Source organism: Passer montanus, unplaced genomic scaffold (assembly GCF_014805655.1).
Source record: "Passer montanus isolate IOZ18808 unplaced genomic scaffold, ASM1480565v1 scaffold9, whole genome shotgun sequence".
NCBI lineage: Eukaryota > Metazoa > Chordata > Aves > Passeriformes > Passeridae > Passer > Passer montanus.
The window spans coordinates 8,918,872-8,938,599 of record NW_024374367.1 but is presented as its reverse complement, the minus strand read 5'-3'; the positions used below and the strand labels follow the sequence as shown (position 1 = coordinate 8,938,599).

The 19,728-nt window shown below is 43.7% G+C and overlaps 1 protein-coding gene across 1 annotated transcript in view; it reads right to left on the bottom strand.

Moving 5' to 3' along the window:
• Positions 1-11,783: 11,783 nt before the first annotated feature.
• The window catches only part of LOC120514099, a 38,596-nt gene continuing 30,651 nt past the window's right edge, over positions 11,784-19,728 (bottom strand). The window contains exons 3-4 of the mRNA XM_039734229.1: positions 12,526-12,644; positions 11,784-12,262 (exon numbers count right to left, since the gene is read on the bottom strand). Of these exons, the coding sequence (XP_039590163.1) occupies positions 11,825-12,262; positions 12,526-12,644 (557 nt within the window). The 3' untranslated portion in view covers positions 11,784-11,824. The remainder of the gene's footprint in view (positions 12,263-12,525; positions 12,645-19,728) is intronic.

Here is a 19,728-nt window from a genome sequence, read left to right as displayed (position 1 = left end):
CTGCAGAGCTCCAGGGGCAGGTCCTTGGATCACAGCCCTCCAGAGCAGGGGGACAGCAGCACTGAACTGCCAGCTCAGCTCCCACAGCCAGACCCTGACCCCCAAAAGTTCTGTCCCCAGTCTCAGCACGAGATATTTGGGTGCTTGAAGCTCCAGCCTCTGCTCCTTCCTCCAGGAGGGCTGATGGGCTCTCAAATGTCCATCTTCTACCTGCCAGCCCGGGAGAGTGATTTGCCCACTCATCACACCGTGGCTCAACTTGAGCTAATTCAGATGGATTTTCCAGATAATTTATTTAGCTGGGTAATCCAGCTAATTCCAGCCGCTGGCCCTTCCTGAGTCAACAGCTTTTATTGGTCCTTTACTGAATTTGCACCTTTTACCTCTTTATCACCCGTGGCTGTAATTTCTACTCTGTCCTGACTAAAACAGCTGTGTTTGCTTCCTAAACACAAAGAAAACAGAATTAGAGGCTTTTCTTTAAATTTAAGACCCAGTTACTATAGGATACTACCATGGTGCATTGAGAGCTGTCCCTCCAGACCTCTCCAGACCTACTGAAATACATCTACCATGATACGAGAGGAAAATTACATTACCAGAGGGGTTCAAATTCAGGAAACACTTTGGAAACTGATAACTATCTAACAAAAAAAAATAAAAAATACAGTGGTTGCACTGAGGTGGTTCAGCAGTCAATCTACCTGGATAAAAAAACAGATGAAGAGAACGAATCACCAACCTAAATATTCATTATGGATTTACTGCTAGCAATCATGGCCACATTTGATTCTGCTCTGCAGATACCTGCTTGACCAGTAATGCTGGCTGCTGGTACTCTAGAAAACCAGCAAGGCAAAACAGAAACTGAAAATGCTTTTCAGGCAAATAAACTGAGTGAATAACAAACAGGAGACAAGAGAAAGAAACAACCCTTTCAACCATGAAAGAAGGTTTCTTTAAAAAGGAAAAATATCCAATTAAAATGAGAGCTGTAAAAATGCTTTTAAATGCAATTACAAATGGAGAAGCCATGCCTATGATCTCAAGGACCATAGATCAGCAGCAAGGAAGAGCAGACAAATAAGAAAAAGGAACCTAAAGGTAACAATGTAAATTCTAAAACTTGTAGAATAATAAAAGTATGGAAATTTAATACAATAGCATGATATTAAACCCTAGCCAGATTGCAAATTTCATAATAGATGAGGATGGAAAAATTATCAGACATGATGCAAGAAATACAGAAATAAACTGCAAACATTTCTGTTTTGTATTTAAAATGGTGGAAAATTTGTTCATCTTTTACAGAGACATGGCAACAATTTCTATCTCAACGTAACAGATTTTAAATGAGTATTAAATATAAAGATTTAAGTATGATATTGAATAATTTGCTCTGCAGACTATCAAAATAATTGACAAAGATCCCCCTGGAGCAGCCACTTTTTTTTTTAATCATCTGCATTCAATGAGGAAGCCTCAAAGAAACTCCAAGAAATTCAGGACCACCCCCATACTGAGCAGCAGAGTGACCACAGCACTTACCCCCTACATCCACAGGCTGGGGTCTCATCCCTACCCAGCCCAGACCAATGAGAAAAGGCACTGCTATGTTATTTCTTGGCTTTGAAAACTCTTTGCTGACAGTTTGGTTTCCCTGTTCCCCAGCCTGCTTCAGAGTATGTTATTTGTTAAACTGATCCTACTTGAGAGAGTGAGTATATTTTGATTGGATTTGACTATTACATTTACACCTCAGAGCACCTGGGCTGGTCAGGAACATAAATACAATTAGTAGTGCTTGAGAGAGTGAGTATACTTTGATTGGATTTGACTATCACATTTAAACTGGGCTGGTCAGGAACATAAATACAATTAGTAGTAGTAAAAAAAATAAAGCAAAGCTGCACTTAGTGCAGAATGCTCTTTAAGCCCTGCCCAAACCACTGCTTTTACTTTGCTTTCCTGCCTGCTGTTTTTGCAGCAGATGCTCTTCAGAGGAAAAGCTGTATCACCTTCACCCAGAGCCCAGGTTTGACTTTACTCCACGTTTGCTCTCTTGCTTAAGATATGCCAGCCCATCTGCAGGCAAATCTAATCCCCTCGTTAGTGAGCTGCTGGTAGCTCTGCTCTGCTGTGCTTCGCATTACACAGATCAGCCAAGTATTGATGCAACATCACTGAGGAGAATCTAGATTTTTTTTTTCCCTGTGCTTTCTTCTTTGGAAACTTAAAATACATGCTGGAAATAATTTCAAGGGCTGCTGAGCATTGCCACTGGGGGAATGCAAGGGGCTTTCAATACTAAGACTTAAAGACAGTTGGAAATTTGAAAGCGGTTACCTTTGAAATTAGATTTTGAGGTTAAATTCAAAGAAACTTGTGTAGCTTTTCCCAATCCCTCAATACAAGCAGTGCTTCTGGCAGAGGGTAACAAAAGCTCATCTCTCTTGCTGGATTCTGAGCCCACTGTGTCTCATCCCAGAGCCTTGGCCCAAATGACCATCTGTGTGGGGCCAGCAGCAACGTCAGCCAGGGAGCCAAACCAGCCCTGCAAACTCACCAGCAGAGCCACCTTGACAGGAAGGTGCAGATCAGCCCAATATGCAAACAAAACTCCACGTTTCTTCTGAGCCAACCCACCAGCAGAGGCAGGATGGTGAGGGCTCACTTACCACGTCTCCATCCCACCAGGTCCTGCATCACCAGGGACAAACTCCAGCCACCAAATGCTGCTGCAAGTCTTGTGGTGTTATTTTCCATCTCTGTTTCAAAAGATCCAAAGGAAGCCAGGACTGCCTCTGTTACATCCTTCCAATGACAAATCCTTTCCAAATCCTTTCACAAAGAATTGACACTCAAACTACGCAAGGTAGACCAAAAATATTATGAATGCAACATTACAGACAGGAAAAATCCCATGAAACTTGCTAAATTGCACAGAAGTCTTCTGTGGGTCAAAAACAGGGGAAAAAAAAGTAAATCCAGTTATCCTCAGCTCAGACACTCCCTACAATTCATTTATGTGAATTCCTAGTGTTCCCTGGCACATCAGTGCCCATCTCCTGTAAAATAAAGGAAAGCACTGCTGTATCAGAAGGGGAGCTGGTCAGAGCAGTCTTTGGCCAGCAAGTTGTGTTTCCCACTTGGTGCTAATTTCCATTCATATGAAATGAGTTTTACATTACAAATTTTCACATTTCATCTTCCTGTAACCTCAACAGAGCCACATTTGCTTCTGTGCCATCTCCACTTCCATGCACTGAGTGAAGGACATGTGCCAAATTGTCCTCGTGGAGAGGTCACTTAATTTTGGTTTGTAAAGCCAAATTTCCTGTGATCTCCACTCTTATCAATCAATACATAAATAGCAAAATTAAGCCACATTATTCTCATTTGCCACAAAATTAAATGAATTAATTAAACATGGGAAAAGTGCTGATGTCTGCCAAATTGTTATTTCCAACAGATAAAAACAAATTGAGGAATGATATGCAGACAGAAGAAGAAAATTAGCTTTCCATCCAGCAATGCAGTGAACTATAGCAAGGAAAACTGTAAATAACAATCACTGGGCCAGACTTCTGCATCTGAACACAGACGAGAGGAACACATTCTTTGTTGTGGAGGAAAAAACCACTCTGAAACAATCCCCTTGTTTTTGCAGAACAGAAAAGGCCCTGGAGACTGGTAACAACAGGCTTCAGCAAGAATGGTTCTTTCAAACTCTGATTTGCAAAAGGACTGCTGCTTTGTAATTATCATGAATGTTTTTTGCTAAACATCTCAAAGGAACAAAAAAGAGTGCAAACACTTGGAGACAAGTTGTGACCACTGGAAGTTTTTGCAGGTGGCTGAATAATAGTAGGGAGAGAGAGTTTTCAGGACTCAGGGTTGGAAAACAGGGAAAAATTGAACCAGAACATTGGAGAATTTGGATTCTTCAGCATTTTCTCCTGTCCTAATGAAGATGCATCAACAGGCTGGTGCTGAAGTTACAGTCATAAGACAAATGCATCACTGCAAGCACTGTTTGAAAGACACTTGCAATTACAGCTGCTCTGGAACAATGAAATATATACTGTTCCTTAAATAAACTGAAAAAATGATAACCTCTTTTAACTGTCGTAGTGTAGTAGAGAGATCTTCATATCTTCCTTAATGAGATTTTTATTGCCAGTGTAAATTTGTCTTGAACTGAATTTTTGTCTTGGGAACTCTGAATTATGTTATACCAAGTTGTTCCTGGTAAGCATGCAGGCTTGCACACATTTTTTGCTGTGAAAATGGCTCCTTCTGGCAAACTGAAAGCAATTGAAGCTCAATTTAATTAGCTGCCTTCTGTAAATATGCCATTATTCTTCTAGCTCAATGCTGGAGTTATATTTACAAAGAGAACAGATAGCAATAATTATTTTGGGCCATAGTTAGTCAGCATTAGTTAATGCCTGAGTGTAATTGAGAGGAAATTAAGACAAGTGTAGTCTTTGGGGGGGAAAAAAATAATCTATCAGTCTACAGCAGTATAGACACTGCACCTGTGTGCTCCTTCTCAGGCTGGAATACAGAGAAAAGTTTGGTTAAAAAAACCAAACATTTACTCTGTGCTCTGGAACCAGAAAAGGATAACAATAAACACTTTACATATTCAGTCATTCAAAATTTGGTGAAAGTTTGAAATAACTCTTACCAACCACCTTCTCTGAGTTTCTATTTTCTTCTGAAGTTACAGCCCTGTGACCAGACACTGCTGCATTCTCCTCACTGAGGAAAGGAGCCCAGAGCCAAACAGCTCAGAGGATCCACAGCTTGAGGGGCACAAGTTGCTTGGAAAGGTTTTGCAGATGGTGTCCAAGAGTCCTTTGGTGGCTCAGAACAGGGGGAACCTGTTCAAGGACATTTTCCTGCATCTCTGCAGGAATACTTTCCAATGCCCATCTTAATAGAATTTTTGTGCCCCATAGGCCTTTTCATTGGTCTGGATCTGCTATTCAAATCAACCCTCAAAATATATTAGTTTAATTGCATCACTATGTAGATGCATCTATTTAAAATTAAAGAGGCCTTAATTCAATTTACCTTCATCCACTTTCAAAGTAAATTATAGCAAATGAAGAGTTTGCTAATTCTGAATGATTGTTCACACTCAGGTTAAATGCAGTTTAACTAACTCTCTTTAAATATATGTATCTACTTAATTTTCATTGCTTCCCCTTTATGTCACCACAACACATTCCTAATTTTTTTAGGTTTGCAAGTGTCAAACTGTACATGTGATACTAAAAATTAATTATTCGGATATTCCATTCCTTTATGTAGCAAAGATTTTTGAATAAATTTATGGGAACTTTTTTTGCACATGGGTGAACAAATTGGGCCCACTGTTTCCAAGCTGGGATAGTTGTTAATGCAAGTGGTAGGATAAGGATGGGTTTGTGATTAGCTTATTGCACCAAGCAATAGAATAGTGTTTTGAGATTCACATTTTCAACAAAAGCTCTCCCTGTCCTACTGGACAGCCCCAGTGAGAGCTGAGGAACTTGCCCAGGCCATCAAAATTGTCCCTGCTGGGATCTTGCACTGAGAGCTGCTCTGCTAAATGGCTCCTGGCTCCAGGGCTCACTCACTTGCTATGCTGCCTGGCATGATGGAGGAACTCCCTCTCTGGTCCACATTTCCTCTAAGACAGGCCCACAAAACACTTTTTTTCACCTGCTGAATATCCATCCAGTCTGTGGGCTCTGCACACCAGGGCTCACAGCACCCTGCTCCCAAATGCACTGCTGTCCACAGCCTTCCTTGAAACTTGCCTTGAAATCAGGGGTTTCTCTCTGCACTTAATGGTTAATCAGCAACACTACAAAAAACCCACAAAGCCACTTAAGCTGCAGGGGACAAGTTAATGGGGTTTGAGTGGCAAGACTCTGACAAGCCAGAAAGTGCCCAAACGCCACTGATGCTACTGATTCCTGTGCTATTTCCATGCCATACAGAGCTCCACAGCAAATCAAAGGACCCCCAGGGTACCTATTCAACAGGTTAACAAACTCAGCCCTTATGCAAATGAAATGCTAAAAATGTTCTTTTGTTTCTCTGAAGTATTAGCACTATTAATGCAAGGTGCACAAACTTTATAATGAAGTAAAATAATACCTTGTGGTACTTGCAAAGTGCCAGAAGTTTATTGACTCTGTCTCTAGGAGACCAGCAATACTCATAGAGCTTTAGATGTCCTTTAGCCAAAGTTCAAACGAAAAATGTTTTCATAATTTAAAATTCTGTTGTAAAGTGGGATGGAAAATGGCATACACCTGGCATGCAGCTACTTAGAAATGAAGAGTTAGTACAATAACAATAAAAAAAGATCTAGTGTATGTGAGCACACATGGTTTCTCCTTTGTGTAACTTATGATTTCAGAGCATCTTGCCAAAGCTAAGCTGAACTATGAATACCAACTATTTTAGTCTTCAAGAGTTATAGTGCAGGAAATTCACGTCTCTGTATTCTTCCCGTAGCTGTCACTCAGGCTGCTCCTCGTGAAAGACCTGAATTCAAAAGGCAGCTTTGGACATTAATTTGACAGCAGATGGATCAGATAGATTGGCCCCCATTTCAGCAGTACAAAGCTGGAATACATTGCTGCCATGCAGGCAGAATTGCTGCAGTGCCTGACTGCACAACAGTCCCCCTTTGCCCTGCAGAATGGCACCACTGCTCCATGGGCTGGTGATCCATGGCTCTGTCCCAGGCCACTGCTGACCTCCAGACTCTCACAGGCAGATTCAGGCACAACTGGCAGTCGTGGGAAACCAGGGAGAAGCATCACAGAATCCCTGCGGAGACACAGGCAGATTCAGGCACAACAGCCACACTGGCAGTCATGGGAAACCAGGGAGAAGCATCACAGAATCCCTACGGAGAACTGCTCTGAACCAAGCCTCACCTCCTCTCGTGGCTTCCAGCTGCTGGCAACATAAAATATCAAAGACAGAGAAACATCTGATACTCTAATTGGACCTTCTCTCACAGAAAATACATCCATCACACCCACAATTCCACTCATTTAAGTTTCCCTCCTGTGCCCAGCTTCAAACAGAGCACTCAATAACTAAACTGGGTGCTAGGGCTGCATTCAGCAAAGTGCCATCAACACTGACCCAAGTATACACCATGTCAAAATGTCCCACCAGGCACATTCAGATATTTGGCTCTGATGTCCACAAAACCCTACTGAAAGCAGGTGTCAGATATTCTAGCACAGGGACAGAAGATGCAGAGACAGGCCCAGAACACAGGGGGAAGAAGGAAATCGAGACATTCCAGGTATGCAGCATTTGCTTGCACTGGGGGAGACTCAGAGGAGGAGCAGCTGCTAAGAATAGAGCTGTGGGTCCAAATGAGACCCCTGGAGATGAAAGATACAGATCTTGGCTCCTGGGAAGATCACAGGCAGCTGGGGACGTGCATGAGTTTGAGGGGCTGGAGTAGCAGAAAGACACAGGGTAAGATTTCCAGAGAGGGAGATAAGGACAGAGTACAGAGGGGCTTTCAAAGTCAGAAGCAGTGAATGGAAAGCCAAGAAAGGGTTCAGAGCAGGCAGTGGGTTGAACCAGATGCAGCAGAAACATGAGCTCAACCTATCTGCCAAGAGCCTTGAAACAGCAGCAGGCAGAGAGCCTGGGAGCTGCTGGAAACTCCTCCCAGCTCAGCAGTAGCTCTTCCCAAGCTATGCAGCCACAAGAAATGCTTTTTTCTATACCTCAGAGTAATTCCAAATGGAGCATTAAATGGTTTTAACACAGGAATAAACACGAGTGGACTGTGAAGGACTCTTTGGGCAGTGAGTCTGGGCTTCTGCGGGACTCACCCCCATAATCCCTTTCACACCCTGAGGATCCTCCTTTAAAAAGCCAGCTTTGGGTTTTGCCTGATGTTCCTACTGTGCCATTGTCCCAGAATTGCCCTGACCAGACATGAAGGAGCTTCTGGCATCATAAATTAATTCAGGACAAATCTAGCCCTCTTTGTTCTCCTGCTAGTATTATCCTCAGCTGAAACTGCTCTTCCCCACCCGCTTGGGCTTTTGCCCCTTGATGTGCTCACAGAAAACTAATCCCTTCTCAGCTTTTGTTTTTCATGGCTAAGGAGGTCAAGCTGAAGTTTAAATCTATTTGTTAGCCAAGATTTTGTAGCAGTTCCCATTAGTTTTTAAAGGGAGTTGAAATTATGCCACTGGTTTGTTGGTTTGTTGTTTTTGGTTTTTTTTTTCCTGGAACAGGGACAAACTAGAAATACAGATACCAGGCAAATGAAATCCATACAGGCTGGTTAACACAAGAATCCAAAGCTCAGTTCTACTGATTACCTTGAGTAACCAGGTAGGGTGGTTGAAAAGAAGCCAAATTTAGCCCTCCTGAAATGGAGGGAAGCCTGCCAAACAGATGTGCCTTGCTAATGTAAAATACCTATATTCGGAGGAAACTATTTACATTTCTGTTAGGTCTGCTTTGCAACTAAAAACTTCGAATGCTTTTGAAATGCAGCAGAATTAACACTGAAGCCTGGGTATCTTGTACCCAGAGACAAACTGACAGTAAGGCTCTGTAGAGGGAGATCTCAACAGTGCAGTCTCAGAGGGGAAAATTAGGAAATGTCCAAAGGACATGCACTGGAGCAGGGAAGCCTGGGAAGAAAGGAGGTGCAGAGGCACAGCAAGGCACAATGTCCAGAGGCAGCTGGAAGATGGTGTTATTGCCCCATCAGTGACGTTAAGAGAGAGATGAGAAAATCTACAAAGGGCTAGATTCCCATTAGTTTGCAGGGGCCAAATGCTGACCTCTTTTATTCCAAACTTACCTGGGTGCAACAGCCATTCTGATGAGCAGCAGGTAGTTCAGGGCAGGCACAGCCACGAGTACATAATTGGAGCAGGGCTGTGCTTTGCGTGGCAGGAGAGCTGTCTCAGTAATACAGATGAAAATATGCCATTAGACCTGTTATGCTGCTCAGCACTGCCATATATAAAAATATTTTTTGAAGACACAATTCACTACAAAAAGAGCTGAGTACATTTCTCTGTCACAGTAAGGAAAAAAATATGGGTAGTTAGGTTTAAAGGAGAAGAAAGCATGAGCCCTGCTTTCTGACCCTGGTTTTTGTTTATTGTTTGGATCCTACACCATATTTTTCTCGTTTTCTCCTTCAATTATTTATTAAGAAAAAAAGAGACGGAGAAGGGTTCTCTGTTCTTGTTTGTGCCAGAACTCATGGCTGCTGCTGTGGGAATACTGCTAACAGCATCTACTAGTGTTTTATTAAAAATAATAAAGTATATTGTTACCATAAAATACCACTGTGATCAAAAGGATTATTCTGTTATGCCCTTGTCTGTGTTTCAACTGTAAATTAGAGCTCAGGTAAATATACAGTAGAGTATATAAAGTTTGGAAATTATAATGTATTTCTATACAAACTATTATGTTAATCAGATATATATATCGCAGAGCACTCCCCTCACCAAAAACAGGAATTTAACATGTATTTTTTTTTACACTGGCGCTGTCACTCTGTGCTTTCCAGATGCGCAGGAGCCGATCAGCTCAGCCCCGCTGACTCCCACAGCGCTGCTCGGGATGCGGCGCTGCCCAAAGTGAGGCGCATCCCCCAGAGCAGGAGCACTGCTCCATCTGCTGGGCTCCCGCTCCAGGACAAGGGCAGGCTGAGGGCTGGAGGAGCACTTGGCTGAAGGTGCCAAACCCGAGGGATACAACACCGGCATCAGGGCACTCAATTCCCCGGCGCGGCCAAAGCCAAGCGCAGCGGGCGCGGCGCCTCGGGCAGCGCTGGATGCACAGGCACAAGTGGCTGCACAGCACACAAACCCTCCCAGCACTCATCGTCCTTCCCAGCTACTCCTACACCCCTCCCGTGTAAGCATACACACCTTTGGTGATGATCCCGAGGTGCGTTCCAGGCTCCCTCAGAATTCCAGGTGCTCGTGAGAATCACAACCTGCCTTTGGTGAAGTGTTGTTTCTTGGTGGCACATAAATCTTGGTTTTATTTTCAGCCCACAGCATCAATAGTTCTCAACTATTACTAGGGAGTCTCTTTCACTACCTGCTCTCTGTTCTGGTTTGTCATTTATACACAGAGTAAACTGCACAGACAAAACAGACCTGAGGCAATCCAAACACACCTTCCAGTGCTCGTCTTCCACATGCAGGTGGGTAGAATCCTGCTCTGCCCCCTACGCACTCTTACTCCTTCAGAAATAAGTGTGAGTTAGATGAATACAATGGTGTCTTTCCCCTGCAACATAGCATGGCTTTGCATTGAAACAATCTGTTTAAAACTTCTTATTTTTTAAAAAATGTCCTGGTCTTGATTGTTATTCAGAGCATATTCAATGATTCAAGTAAAAAAAAAACAGACATTTGCATTTAACTTCTCTTTTTACTGTGCTTTATTCTCTTCCTGCATTTCTAAGAGCTCAGCCAGTGCAGAATACAGGAACGGTCTTCTTGGCTTTGTTTTTTACATTTTAACATATCATCACCTTACAGTCAATTAACTTCAGGGTCTTTTTTCATTAACAAAAAGCACCAACATCTGGATTGCAAATGCTGCAACATGATGTTGATTTTTACACAAAATGTTCTGCTGAAAATAAAGAAGCAAAAGAATGTAATTTCTGGAGGTTTTTTATTACCTCAGCAGCCAGCAGAGTTTGAGAGCAGTACCAAAACAGAAGGACTGGGTGACCTGGTGACCAATCTGTAACACTCAGGGATGGTTTTAAACTCAGAAGTTTGGGATATGAATATTGCCAGACAAAGTTTTGGGGAGAACCCTTGCAGCAGGAAGCATTTGCAGAAGCCTCTGCTGCACACCTTGAGCCAGCTCAGGCTGCAGGTGAGCAGTGAGCACTGCCCACCACAGCACTGGAAACAGAGATTCCCTGGGAGCACACTGATCCACAGGAGCAGGATAACAGGTGGCAAGTGAAGGGAGCTCAGAGATGATGAAGTGAACTGGGTTTATGCATCCAGGATGTATAGTAAAGCAGCAGTCTTATCCCCTAGCATTAAGCATTATATTGATGGAGTGACTTTTTGGTCAGAAGCCATCTGCTGTTTTCAGGGGTAAGAGTCTAAAAGAATTAGCAAAGCTGGCTATCAAAAAGGGAGAAGTTTTATATGGCTGTGGGTGTTTTCATGAGGCACCAGATTAGCAACAACATGGAGGTACAAAATAAAACCATTTCTGAAACAAATGCACAAGGCATCCTGCTGCTGAGGCCCCAGGGTGATGGGCAGTGACAGTGGCCAATGTCAGCTGCCCTTGGAGGGACAGAAGGCACCAGCCTGGTCTTCCTGCAAGAACTGAGGTAAATCCCTGGGTCTACAGCTCTGAGATGGACAGGGATTGGGATTGATGCATTTATGGACTTCAAAGCTGATAAGGAGAGAAGGGGAAATGAGAGACAGCAAGAACATCTTGGAGGAGAAGCAAAGATCAGGGCAGGAGAGGGTAACAGGGAAGGCAGGGGCCAGGGGTTATGAGGCCACCAGTGACTGCTGCAAGAACAGGAACAAGCCAGCAAAGAGTGGCTCCCAACTGAGACAGCATGAACATCTTGAAGGAGAAGCAAAGATGGAGCAGGGCAGGAGAGGGCAACAGGGAAGGCAGGGGCCAGGGGTTATGAGGCCACCAGTGACTGCTGCAAGAACAGGAACAAGCCAGCAAAGAGTGGCTGCCAACCCACACTGATACCTGAGGTTCTGGGGGCCAGAGCACTCCCCAAACCCATGAGCAAGGCTCATCCTGCAGCAGGGAGCCACCAGGAGCACTGCGAGCAGAGGAGAGGCAGGATCTTGTGCACATCCTCTGGGGCTGTACTGCCACAACAGCCCCTGTGCCTCCAGGAGAGGCCAGGGAGGGCGTGAAGGAAGTGATGTGCCTTTTCCTGAACAGGTTCAAAATTAACACACACCACTGCAACCATCCCCCCACACGGCCCAGGCTGCCAGTCCCTTAGTTCAGAGCTGAGAACACACCACGTGCCAGTTCTCTCTGCTCCTGACCATGCTGCAGCAGCTGGACTTTCTGGTTTCCCTGGAGTGTCACAGTCTGTCTGAATGCTACAAGAAGTGCTCAGCCATGGATGGACAGACAGGGCCAACGCATCCCCTGGAGCAATCGCCCTGACCAGATGCTTAGGGCATTTATTTGTTCCTCTCCACACTCTCATCTCCACCTGTGCAGAATAAACAGCAACATTTAAGGTGAAATGGAGCCTCACAGCTGACAGTGTAAGATAAGAGCCCAAGTCACTGGTAAGAAGATGGGCAGCTTTTCAAATTTTCAAGCAGGTCAAGGCAGGGGCAGAGGGAGGGACAGGACAGGATGGCAGGAGCAGCCAGGACTGCTCCTCTGCTGTCACTCCTCTGGCACAAAGCAGCCAAATCCCTTCAGTTGTCAAATGTGCACTATGCTATTGTTAATGATGCTATTACTTACCATATGTTTAGCAGTATGGCTGGATTTATTCACTTTATTCAAATGTGGGATTGAACATTTTGGTGTAGCAAGCGGCCTCAGGCTCGGGGGGGTTGAACTGTGGGAGAAAGCAAAAGCTACTGCAGGGAAGGAAAAATGTTAGTTACTTAACAAGGTCAATAGCATAAATTCTTATTTTGTTTACTTCAGAGAGCACAGAAGCCAGTGTTTACACCCTGATTCTGTTAATTACTTTCAGAGTAGGCTGTGAAATCATTCGCTCTCCACATAAAATTGTGCTTTATGCTGTTAAAAAGAGCCTCCTGCCATTTCACCCAGGAATGGCTACACTCTAGAGAAGGATAAACTGATTCTCTTCCATCATTGTAGATGGGGTCAAGCTTTGATATTCAGAGCCAGTGCTTGCAGGACCCGGAACATTGGCTCAGCCACTTGAAAAGTAAAGGTTATTTGTGAAATTTAGATTGAGATTCAGATTTCAAACTTGTCCAAAGATTTGCGTTAACCAAAGAGAAGACTCTGTTAAGAGCTGGCTTGCCTGGGTTTATCTCCTAATCACAAGTGCTCCCATCAATTTCATATAAATCTGTGTTCTGCATGTTCAAAAAGAAAGGCTTGACAATCACTGAAAGGAGCATAATGTTCCAGAAGGTATAGAAACAGAGTCTTAGGAAAAATTAAACTTGTTTGAAAGCAAAAAAAACCCAATACCTGTTTTGCTTCCCTTTGCCTTGCAGCCATAGAACAGATATCACCATCAGATATCCCCACCATGTATCTTACCCATACAATATTCCCATTGGATTCTCACCCAGTACAACCAGTTTAATTACCAAGATCTTCCTGTTACCTGAACTTATTCTGGTAGTCTAGAAAATCCTTCAGATTTGGCTGCTTTTGCAGAAGAATGCAGTACAGTGATTTTTTCACCCTGACTAGTGCCATATTCTGGCTCTTCTTTGAGATATCCAAACACAGTTATAAACCCATCACCAGCCCAAATTCATATTTTTATTCTGGCAGGCCTATTGACAAGAGTCAACAGAAAGGAAACATCATCCAAAATGATCTTAAAATCCCATTTTATTGGGAGTCCTCAATAAAACAAGTAAAACACAGAGCTGGAGTAATATGCAATTGGTGCCAGCTGATTTGCAGTTTGATTGGATCATGTAGTGAAGAGGAAAGAAACAGCAAAGTTGCAGAACAGTAACTGCAACCATAGTATTTTTTAAAGTAGCAAGCAACCTTGCAAGACCTCTTCAGCTATTTAAAAATCAAATATTCTTCCAGATATTAACTCATCTCAGTGTAAACTGTACTTAGTTCAATGCCCATGAACTGCACCTTCACTGCCCATGGTTTCCAAGGAACAGACATGGCAGTAATTAGTGGGCATAAAAATCAATTGTGAAGACTCCAAAGACAATCTGTGATTGTGGAAGTGACTGTGCCTGGAATAACAAGGAGTATACTTTGCATTCAGAACAAGACAGGCTCTTCCTTTGACCACAACCACACTTCTGTGAGCCCATCCTTCAAGCCAAATAAGAGGTAGCTCTAAACCTGACCACTGCACAGAACTAGCAAGTGAAACAGCTTTCCTGAAGAATTAAAAATGCTTGCTGAAATCAGTGTTGCAAAACCAACTCCTTGTCTGGCTTTCATGAAACCACAGAGCTCTGCCCTAATATCCAAGCCTGTCCCAATTAGCACTTTCCTGCAGTGTCTAACATGGTGCTCTTGGAGCAGGCTATATTTCTGCAGCAACAAGGAGATGAAGATATGGCCCTCAACCCTCTAATCCTCTGCTCATTCTAAAAGAGTGTAATAGGCCCTTACTTGCCAATCAGTGCACTGACAACACAGGGAACTGAACACTCACCTCATGCAGAGTACCAATCCAAACCCATTCTGGTTACAGCCCTGGGAACATGATGTCCCAACACACACTAGATAATAGGGGAGTATTTCATACCTCATTTTAGTGGATCTTCAAAACAGAGAGCCCATCAGCTTCTTCAAGACTAAAAGGTACTTTGCAGAGAAGAGTAGCCATCAAGCAAATTTGCAACAAAAAGCGTGAACAAAACCAGCAAGTTTCTCCTGCAAACAGCATCATGTGCTCTCTGTAGATAGCACTGTAATTTACTCAAAGCATCACCAGCCTGGCTGAGAGGCTCCTATTTTACAGGAACACACTACATGGGCAACCCCAAGGGGCACCTCATCAATGGATAATACAAGGATGGTTCTTGCAGCGCCAGTGCTTGGTTAAAACAGAAAATGTGTTTTTTCCAGAATGGCTGCAAGGCCAAGGTGCTTTGTGGCACATACAAAACAGTAAATAACTGGATGTCCTTACTGCTCTGAGCAAATACAGCACAATTATTTACAAAAAAAACCCAGCTCATCAGTAGCTGCCTTCATTACTTTCACCTTTGCACACAATACTGCAGATGTGGGGTCACAAGCACGATGCCAAATAACAGAGAAGCAAAATCCTCAGCCCACTTGAAATTCTATGTGCAACAGCAAAACCTCCTCAAGGGTACCATGACAGGAGCTGGCAGCCTGTTTTCAGTGCCCCAGTGCTGCTGGCACTGCTGGCACACCATTCCTGGGCCAGGCAGGACCAGTCCCTGCTGCGCAGCCCAGCCTCTGGCCACATCACTTCCCAACACTGCTCCAAGCACAGCCCCACTTCCATTACAGCTGGGGTGTAAAAGATTAATGGCACAAAGAAATCCCAGGTCAAGGGTAACAAAGTAAGCAGAGAAAAAGGAAACTTCCGGTCATATAGAACACAGAATGTACAATGCTACATGTAAAAAGAAATTCTGACAAGACATTTCCTTTGGGTCAAGATCTAGGGCCTGGTTTAGTGAAGTAAAAGCCATGAGGAAAGAACAGTAACAGATGCAAAAGCATCTGGGACTGAAAAGGAAAAAAATTAGAAGAAAAAAAAAAAAGAAACATTTCAGCCCTGAAACTTAATAGTAGCAGGCTGTTCTTTAGCACAAATACTGCTTTGATCTGTCATAGCTTGCCTATGGGTTTGCTATCTTCAGCATTTCAAAGAAATCTCTTATCATTGTATACCTGCCTCAGAGAAATCATACCACTGAAGGAACAAAAAGGTTGATTGTTATTTTAATTGAATTTGTTTTCAATTTATTTTCAAGCTGTCTGGGGGAAACCTTTTACACGTGCATTGTTTGATTTGTTTTTAACTTTGGTTCCATTATCCTAATAATGAAGCTTTTAAGGCATTTTAAGAAGCCTGTTTGTCCGAAAGGGTACTCACATTGATCAGATCAATACCTACGTAAGCGCCTGAAAGCAGGAAATAAATATGGATTTTAAAAAGCCAGCATTATTTTACAGAATTTGGGTTTTGTTGTGAATTCAGATGCTCAGCATGAACTGCTGACTTGATCTCTGCCAACACACACAGCCATGAGCTAATGTGCCAGGGGATTACTTTCCAGCATCCCTTAATGCAGGCTACCTGCATGTGGTCTCTTTCTCAAAGGTGCTGAACACTTCCAGCTCATGCTGCTCCTGGTGTTAATCTCCAGGCCAAACAGGACAGAAGGAATCCTTGAATGAGATTAACAGCAAAGCCAGGATTTGTGCTACAATAGGTTAATTAGTTTTCCACGTAGTTAGCTAATAATTCTTTTCCATTTTATAACAAACCAAAGTCGCAGGAGCTGTGGAGCTGCAGGAAAGGGCACTGCACAAGGAAAGGGCTGTCAGGCAGCTCTGCCCTTCTTCTGCTACTCCCACTGACACCATGGGCTTTGAGATGAGGCCCTGAGCTGCACCAGCTCTTTTTTCTTCCCCCACCAGCCCTTTATGCTCCCCTAGAGTATAAAGGGATCCTGTAATCCTCTGCTCAGGGCAGCAGCATCCTCCCACTGCCCTTCACACTCCAGCCTGTGGAGCTGCACTCTGCCATCCTGGACCTGTTTCTCCTGCAAGCCCAGCTGGAACTGCTGTGTGATGGCAGCTCCCTCACTGCCCACCCCCCTCCCACTCTGATATATCAGTCAGGCAAAACATCCTATTGCACAAGAAATCAAGAGGGTTTTGTGCTAAGAAAAAAAGGGTTCAGAGTTACCTTTTCACTTCTGAGCTTTCTTCTCCGAGTGATATAGACTTCATCCTTTAAAAGATGTTTGGAGTCTCTTTACACATAGAAATAGCTTTTATTAATAATGAAGGCGTTTCAGCTGATCTTCTAATGACCCCTTCCTTTAGTGCAGCTTTATCTCAGTTAATAGCTCAGTTTGCCTGTGTTGCCTGATGCAACAGTGGTGGCTTACACCAAGTACTTACAGTCACTTTTTACATTTATGAATGAAATTCATTATTTCTTTTCCATGGTAGTAAAACAGTGGGGTGGCATTAGACAGACAGGCCTCATTTTATGTTATTATTCCAGTGGAGATCTATTAATTTTTCTGAATATGAAATTTCTTGAAGAGCAAAAATGAAAGGACAAAAAAGACTTGTAATGAGTTGTTTCTGTCACTCTCTTCCCTTTCGTCTTGCCCCAAAAAGGAAACAAACTGTCAGCACCATTAATTTTTAAAATGCCATTTTAAAATTAAATATTGAGATAGGTTTTTAAAAGACAGGACAGTTTTAAAAATTAAAGCACTAAAACTAAACTAAGTACTTTTTCAGAGTACAGAGTATTTCTTTTTGGCCACTCAACTGTGGCTGCTTATTCCACCTCGCCAATTTTTCATTTTTACTACAGATCCAAAACGTGCATGATTTACTCAGCTCTATCTTCACCTAGAGCAGCAAACCAGAAGTTTTAATAATCTGAAGAGGAATCTATTTAATATAAAGTCCTTAGGGAAGGGGCTGCCATTAGTCAGATGTTTGCTCAGCATTAAGTTCGGGTCTCAGTTCCCTGTGAGCCTGTATTGCAGTGTGTAAGAACCCTTATGGCTGTGGGATCCATTAGACAGGCTGTGCACTAAATGCTAATGTGGGTACCCTGGGCCAAACCTAAACCCAGGCAATGACACCAAGGAAATTTACCTGAAGACAAGGGGGATCTCTCAGAGCTGCAATAATGTTTTAAAGTCATGCCTAGGGATGAGCACAGTTCATGTTTTGGATCCAGTGGGATGGGTGAGAGCCACTGCTGCCTGCCTGAGTCCCAGGGCAGGTCTCACATGTCTGCCCTGGGCATGGTACATGAAAAACTGCTCCAGTCTCATTTGTTTTCATATCTCCTCAGGAAAGCAGTAAGCTGAGGGGAGTCGCTGCTGCGTGCTTCGATCACACCGCCCCTACCTGTGTCAAGGAGCACTTTGCTGTTCAGGCAGTCCCACTGAGATGGATAAAAGCCTCCAGAAGTATTAGATGTGCAGGAAGGAGCAGGCTGGCCCAGAGTAAACACCACTGCCACAAGAGTGTCTTTTGAAAAGGAAACCTCTATTTGTGCACCTGAGAGGGTTACTCCTTACCCAGCATCAGCTCTCTGCCAGCCTGCTGCTGGCAAGGCAAATCTCTGCCAGGGAGTGTCCGAGGGGCTGATGGCAGCAGCAAGCAGAGGATGGAGGCCTGCCCTCCTCACACACAGCTGGGGCACAGCTCTGCAGCTGTGTGGGGACCTGGTGCTACACCCCAAGGCTTGGCTACACCCCTGCCAAAACAGCCACGGCCAGCCATGAGCTCTGGCAGGCATTGCACTGGGTAGTGCTCGTGCTCCTCCAGCTGGAAAACCTTCATGGCTCCACTCCTCCCTCACTTTTAGCAGCCAACAAAGCAGGAGGGACACGTGGCTCTGGCCTCTACAGGTGGGCACTACCACCAGCCTGGTCCCTTGGTGTGTGCACAGGGAACAGCCCCCAGGAGCAGCTCACCTGCCTGCCAGCCTGCCCAGCGTCCTCATGGACTGCTGATTTAGATGCCACCACATTGCCCTCCCACTTCAGCTTTAATTTCTGCTCCCTGCTGCTCTCACTAGTGAACAATGATGCATTACAATTTTCAGGTGCCTAAGGCTCGCAGAGCTTTCTCAATATAATCAGCAGAAAAGAAGGATTTTGAATCGAAACCCAGTGCCAACATCCCTGCAGTGATAACCATCCCTGTATAATTAAAATGAACATTTCACAAAATGTCATCTCCAAGCAGCATATTTTAGATTAATAAAAAAATAAAGAAAAAAACATTTCCATGATCAAAAGAAGAGAATCATAATTGAGAAAGGGTGGAGGTGGGGGAGGACAGTGTGACAGCCCCAAGAAATATTACTATTATTATGAGGAAAAGTTTGCTAAAATACCAACTGCTTGCCCACAGCCAAAGGAAGCACCAGTTTACTTGTTAATCGCCTTAATTAATTAACTGGCATTGTCCTGGATTTCCTGAAGCTGGGTTTACTGTGGGAATCAATTTTAAAGAGCTTCCAGAAAGAAAATTTAAATTTCTGCTTAAAGACTTTACAGCTTAGTAAACAAGAGCCTGCTTCCAAGCCATTTGGATGAAACCACAGCCATGATTTATGGAGACAAAGTCCTTTTTCCCATAGAGTCTGTTGTGATCAGCTATATTGACCTACTGCACAGCACAAACTTCCCTGAATTAATTCCTCTTTGAACTACAGCAGCTCTTCTGGAAAAACACCCCATCCTGATTATAAAACTGGCAGTGAATCAGAAGCCAGTGTCATCAGGGTGTGCTGTACCAGGGGCTCCCTGCTCCTTCCCACCACTGATGTGTTCAGTTCCATACTCCACCCACTGCTGGCCTTCCCCTCTGCTGGATCAAGGGCAATTTGGCAAGCCCTTGCTCCCTGTACAAGAACTTACAGATGGTGAGTGAGTTTTCATTACTGGGGCTGTGATCTTCCAGACTTTCTCAATTAAATGGGAATGAAAACAGGCCATGAGCTCCCTGATGGTCCTCTGAGGCTGTTCCATCTCTTCATGCTTTTCAAGCTCAGGACATAGTTGCACCCAGTGACAGATATTAGGGCAGCACCAATTCACTGAGAGTCCTGTCAACATACACAATTATCTGCTCTGTAACTTCTGACCACAACAGTGCATTAGACTTTCTCCCATCCCACAGGTTATTTAACTTGTGCTCTAAATTTTACTTTAATCACTGTTTCCAGGGTTAGCAATTCTCACTCTGTAAACTTGACTACTGGTCCCTCTTTGGCTGTGG